The sequence below is a fragment of the Sinocyclocheilus grahami genome, unplaced genomic scaffold (assembly GCF_001515645.1).
Source record: "Sinocyclocheilus grahami isolate Dianchi unplaced genomic scaffold, SAMN03320097.WGS_v1.1 scaffold823.1, whole genome shotgun sequence".
Lineage (NCBI taxonomy): Eukaryota > Metazoa > Chordata > Actinopteri > Cypriniformes > Cyprinidae > Sinocyclocheilus > Sinocyclocheilus grahami.
The window spans coordinates 66724-72857 of NW_015506002.1; the positions used below are offsets into that span (position 1 = coordinate 66724).

At 36.9% G+C, this 6134-nt stretch overlaps 2 protein-coding genes across 2 annotated transcripts in view; both read right to left on the bottom strand.

Moving 5' to 3' along the window:
• The window catches only part of LOC107562427 (major histocompatibility complex class I-related gene protein-like), a gene marked incomplete at its 3' end in the record, with an annotated part of 4259 nt that extends 1763 nt beyond the window's left edge, over nucleotides 1-2496 (bottom strand). Inside the window, exon 1 of the mRNA XM_016247062.1 lies at nucleotides 2357-2496. Within this exon, the coding sequence (XP_016102548.1) occupies nucleotides 2357-2420 (64 nt within the window). The remainder of the gene's footprint in view (nucleotides 1-2356) is intronic.
• Nucleotides 2497-4410: 1914 nt separating this feature from the next.
• LOC107562428 (HLA class I histocompatibility antigen, B-58 alpha chain-like) overlaps nucleotides 4411-6134 on the bottom strand; it is a 3526-nt gene continuing 1802 nt past the window's right edge. Inside the window, exon 5 of the mRNA XM_016247063.1 lies at nucleotides 4411-4499. Within this exon, the coding sequence (XP_016102549.1) occupies nucleotides 4411-4499 (89 nt within the window). The remainder of the gene's footprint in view (nucleotides 4500-6134) is intronic.

Consider the following 6134-nt stretch of genomic DNA (forward strand, 5'->3'; position numbering starts at 1 on the left):
ACTGACTACTTTATTCGGTTGCACCATTTGTTATAAGGCAGAACACAGCTATAGCTACACTCTCAGAAAAAAAGTTTAAAATGCTGTCACTGGGGCGGTATCTTTTCAAAAGGTACACCTTTGTTCCTTATTTACCCTGTTACGTCTGGAGACGTAGTCTTTATTGTTATGATTTATCAGAAAAGCTGTGTTTTCTTTAGTGTGTCTTTTTTTTCTCCCTCCGTTAACCCTTTGGCTCCTCCTACTCAATCTGTCTGGCAGGTAGCTGATTGCCCCCAGCTGCAGCTGTTTACCAGTTAAGAGTGAGCCAGCATAAAAGCACAGCAGCAACTATCAAAGTGGGAGAAAATGTTTCCCTAAGAGCTACTCTGCTGGACATCGGCCCTCCAGGACCGAGTTTGGGCACCCCTGCTTTAATGAGTCTTCCCCCCCCCCTCCGTTAACCCTTTGGCTCCTCCTACTCAATCTGTCTGGAAGATAGCTGATTGCTCCCAGCTGCAGCTGCTTACCAGTTAAGAGTGAGCCAGCATAAAAGCACAGCAGCAACTACCAGAGTTTGAGAAAAATGTTCCCCCAGGAGCTTTCTCCAGAGCGCTGTGTTTGTCCTGCCCAGCCTGTTGTTTACATACTTGTTTAATATTGTTTGGTTTATTTGGAAGTTGTAGGGAGGTGGGTGCCATTTTTGTTGAACCCTGTTTTCTCCTGTTTTGGGGCCAGGAAGGGAGTTAGGATACAAACCTGTTGTTATTTTTCTTTCTTTTCTTTGTTAGATTAGTTAGAGGCTTAAATGATCTAGTTAGATTGTTTTGTTTATTATTTTGGCCTTACCCTCTCCTGAAATTATTGCTTCCCTTTTTATTTTTTTCTTATTTTTAATACCCTTTTGTATTTGTTCCATGAGCAATCAAATAAAAACCTTTATGGTAATTTGTTACTCGTGATGCTGTGACAGCACTCAGACTAGCTCTTTAAATAATTTGTTGTTTTGTTGCGTCCGCTTATACCCCTAGATTCATGCGGGACGTAACAAATTGGGGGCTCGTCCATTCGTTTAATCATTTCGTGGAACATATTAGTTCGGTCTTTGTTTGATAACCTGACTTTTGTTGTCATAGTTATAAGTTTCTTGGCAGTTTCGAACTTGTGCGGGTGAGGAGCGTGTATGTTATAATTGAATTATGGAATTTGATTTGGTCAAGTTTACTTTGTCTCCGACAGTGGAAGAGTTTGACCGGTGTAGAAAAAAAGATCTGATTGTGATTTGCAGAAGAGTTTTTTTTTAAATATTCCTGTCAACAAGGAGGCAAAGAAACTAAAGGTGCATATTAGTAACTAAATGGTACATTTTAGTACTGAAATAGTGCAATTTGGTACCTTTTGAAAGAGTGCTTTTGTACCTGTTTTTCTGAGAGTGTACCTTGGTGCACAGCAACCAAATTTACGGGAGACTAGGTAGTTGTAATAACACCAATTACACCAATCAGTGTAAGGTAGGAGTCCTATGATCAGTTCATTATTTCCACACTTCCTCCCAGGCTGTACATAGGTACATGCAGATTTTATAAGAAAAAAAAAAAGATATTTTATATAGGTGAGATTATTATTTTTTTTTTACCAAAACTGTATTTTTGTTTAGTACTTAAACGTTTGCATATAAAAGACAGACAGATAGAGGTGAAACTGAGAGTGTTTTAAATAGAGAACTTTTATGTTGTCTATATAAAGGCATCTGGCAGCTCAGAACCAAAGGAAGTGTGGGTTAGATGTGCCATCTGCAGTCTCTGAGCCTGCACTCTAGGGTTAAAAACAATGATTTGTCACCATTGTGACTCTGATTGAGAATATTCACACACTGACACACAATCACTGACGGTGTTTTTTTATTAGACCCACACGGAATTGAGTGTTCGTTGGGCATAAACACTGTTAAGAAAGTTGATTCTAGTAGACTGATTGTGCCAAACTGAAAGTGATTTGAAACTAACCACACACAGGAAACTAACAAAGCAACATCGACAACGCAACGGGAGCAACATGATCGTTTTTAATCTGCAAATAACATTCATTAACTGTTTTTGAAATAAATAAGGATCAACATATAAATATTGATATATGTTAAAAAACATATAGAAATTGCATTTTTAATTATGATTATTGTGATCTATTGTATTGATTATTTTAATATGATTATATGATAATATGAGTTTGCTATGCAAGCAGATTAGTTCTGTTTAGCTCGGGTTCACAATAAAGACAGCTAACTGATGCAGTTCAGTCAAATCTTCTATTTTATTCCAACTATTAGATTATTAACACTGTATAAGTCCCAAATTTGACCAGAAATCTCTGTGCTTACCTGGGTTCGCATTGCTTTGCAGAGAAATGCAAATAAAAAGAGATAGTAAAATTAGCCAAAACATTCTTGTCTATACAGAAAACGTTTTAAACGAGAGCGCATCAACTATTTCAGTCCTTAAATTATTTCATGCGCACGTCCTGAACAGCTCAGCAGTGAAGCGGTTTCTATAGTCTCTGGGTGTTATTAAGTGCATTGCTGCCCCTCACTGGCTGCTGATGAAATTATACTTTCGTTTTCCAGCCGGATACATATAACACTAAACCTCAAATCCTCACTGACAACATCTAAAGTTTATTCTGTAAAAAAAAAAAATCTTTATTTGTTAAAAAAAAAAAAGGTAAACAGAAGATCTGATTGATTGATTTATTATTTTCAATGAGAAAAAAAAAACAAAATAAAAAAAACTTGCTTTCAGATGCTGCACTTTAACATTTTATGGATCCCTCCACAGTAAGAGCTTTACAGCAACCTAATGGTCCAGCATTAATTTTCCACAATATTATTTGCTTCTGGCAAGGAACATTGTGCTACACTCTAAAAAATGCTGGGTTAAAAATGCAAAATGGGTTGTGACAACCCAACTGCTGGGTCAAAACAACCCAAAAGCTGGTCAAAACAACCCAACCGCCGGTCAAAACAACCCAACCACTGGGTCAAAACAACCCAAAAGCTGGTCAAAACAACCCAACTGCTGGTCAAAACAACCCAACCGCCGGGTCAAAACAACCCAATAGCTGGGTTTGTCCCTTTTTTTCCAAATTCCAACAAAACACAATTCCATAAATATATCTTACACAGTTTCACAGTCCTCCTCCCTGAAACAACAACAGAGAATTATACGGCTTGTGATACAAATATAACCTTGATCCTTAAAAACAATCAAGAAACTGTCAAATGTGAAAAGTTTGAAGTAGTGTCATTTTATGGGAGCATAAAGGAACATAATTTACAGGGGAAGTCGTAGCCTAATGGTTAGAGAGTCGGACTCATAACCCAAAGGTTGTGGGTTCGAGTCTCGTACCGGCAGGGATTGTACCCGGGGGGGGGGGTACAGCGCTCTCTCCCACCTTCAATACCACGACAAGGTGCCCTTGAGCAAGGCACCGAATCCCCAACTGCTCCCCGGGCGCCGCAGCAAAAATGGCTGCCCACTGCTCCGGGTGTGTGTTCACGGTTTGTGTGTGTTCACTGCTGTGTGTGTCCACTTTGGATGGGTAAATGCAGAGCACTAATATGGGTCACCATACTTGGCCACATGTCACTTCACTTCACTTCATAATAAACAGGGTCTGTTGTGATTCAGTATTCTGATTCAAGTGACTCACAAACAGCCATTAGAAAACAGCGAAGATATGAAATCTGAAAACAAACTTTTTCCTGAATGTTCACTTTTTTAATGTTTTTCTTTCTTTCGGTTATATGAAATAATATATGATATGTATCAAAGGAACATTTGATTTTATCACTTTGTAAATATTATGTTACTTTTGAATGTTCTCTGAATGTTCTGTAACAAGTGGTGCTCTTCGGTCACTTTTACATTTCAGGGGTCCGGTCACTTTTGACTGTGAAGACCACAAGTGTGGCCCCCAAATGAGGAGCACCAGAGGGGTAAAAAACGTTCCACGAATGATGTATAAATAATGCTAAGATCACATAACTTTAAATTAACATTCTATTAATGTTACTGGACGAACGTTTGTGAGAGAACCTTGCCAGAACATTCAGAGAACGTTCCTTGTTAGCTGGGGATGTAAAGGCCATAAATAGTATTTTAGCTTAGAATACTGTAACATCGTATAGCATTAAGAGTTCTTAATTTGACTTTCCCCTCATATTATTTACTGTTCATGCAATGAGATAAATAATTGCTTTTGTTTTGCAATTTATATTACCTCTTATCAATAACTTCTTAATAACTATTTATTCTTAATAAAGCAGAGCTGACACAGATTAGAAAATGCTGGGGGGAAAAAAACAAGAGTACATTTTTCAGAACACCGCTGGAAAATTAGAATAGAGTGTCAGTGTGAAGCTGTTCTCATCTCAGTCTAGTCTGTATTGAGCTCTTGATCAGACACTTTGGGGATCTGAAGCTGTTCAGTCGCTCCACCGTAATAACGATAACTTCTCATCAGACCTGGGACAGATACAGCAGATCACAGAGAAGAAAAACTTGAGGACATACGGTATGTTTAAGCTGCACTGATGTCACACTTCACATTCGTTTGATAAACATATCTGATCTTAATATCATCAAATGAAATCCAAATATTGAAAAATCTCATCATCAAAATCTCTACCACCACATATTTCTACTGTCATTTTTAGCTCATATATTTCAAAACGAAAATTTACATATGAGATTTAAAGCAACAATGATTGTCAAATGTTTCATTCTCACCATGATGCTTTTTCCTTTTGTTGACGCAGCGACGAATCACAGAAAAGACTGCAACTAGAACTAGAGCTGATATTACTATTCCTACTGTAACAGGCCACAGAGATTCTGTTTCACAGCCAGAGCATCTGCCATCTGCAGAACGATGATTAAAAAAATAAAAACAAAATCAGTATATGGAAACTTGAACTGAAATTGCTTGATCTATTTCAGCATTAGGATTACCTGTTATCAAAAGTGAGAGTGACTTGCAGGATGCAAATTACCCGAGCAAACATTTAAACAAAAAAACAGCCTAATTTTCAGTGAATCAAAGACATGCATTTATTGTTTGGATGAAGCAAGAACATAATGTTAGTTAAATGATAAAGTTGCCAGAAACATACTTTACACCAGTATGAAACACAACTGGCACTTGCATTATTAGCTTGTAAATTAGCGTTGTAAAAAAAAGTAGCATTTTATTTGAAACTTAACATCATCCAATGGTGTGTAATAAAACGTTTGATATAAATAAATATAATTATTAAGAAGAATATACTTAGATGTATGACTTAGAGCAAAGTGGGGAGTTTGTACGAATCAGTGAAGATTCATTAGTTTAGGATTAGCTGTGAAAGTGAAATATATTTTATGGTAATCTTTTCATTGAAGTTTTTTAATATATCTGTAAGACACACATTTTTGCTTTATTAAATTTCTACATATAGGCTACTAATTCTTTTTTTATATTACAATAAACAGACAGAGCATCATTGAGAATAATCAGATCTTACAATGAATGGACAAAAGCATATTTATAATTTAACATTAACCAAAATGAACAAATGTGTGAAAATTATATTCATTAAAGGGGTCCTTTTAATTAAAGTTGATATGATTCTTTAGGGTCTTAATGAAAAGTCTGTAACATAGTTTGGTTAAAATTTCTCAATGGTAGTATAAAAAAACACCTTTTTTACCCTGTCAAAAACAGCTCTTTTCAGATCAAGCCATTTTTGTAGCATTTTCCTTTAAATGTTAATGAGCTCTGCTGACTCCGCCCCTCTCTTCCGAGCTGCTCTCAGAGAGACTGTTTACTTTAGCCGCATTCATCGTGAAACTTGCTAATTAGCACATTATTAGGAAAGGCCATTTGCAAAGATTCATTAAAAAACATATTCACTTCTGTAGATGAAGCTGGATCATGAATGATTCGCGCAAACATAAATGCGTCCATGTAGATCGGGGCCGCATTCCCTTCAGAAACAAATGCAATCCACTGCGTCTTCAGCGGCTCAGATGTCGGGAGTAAATGACGACTGCTGTTCATTATTACATCCAACAACAGAACACCTCAATCGCTTAGGAGTCATTCTCGTCTACATCTGCTCC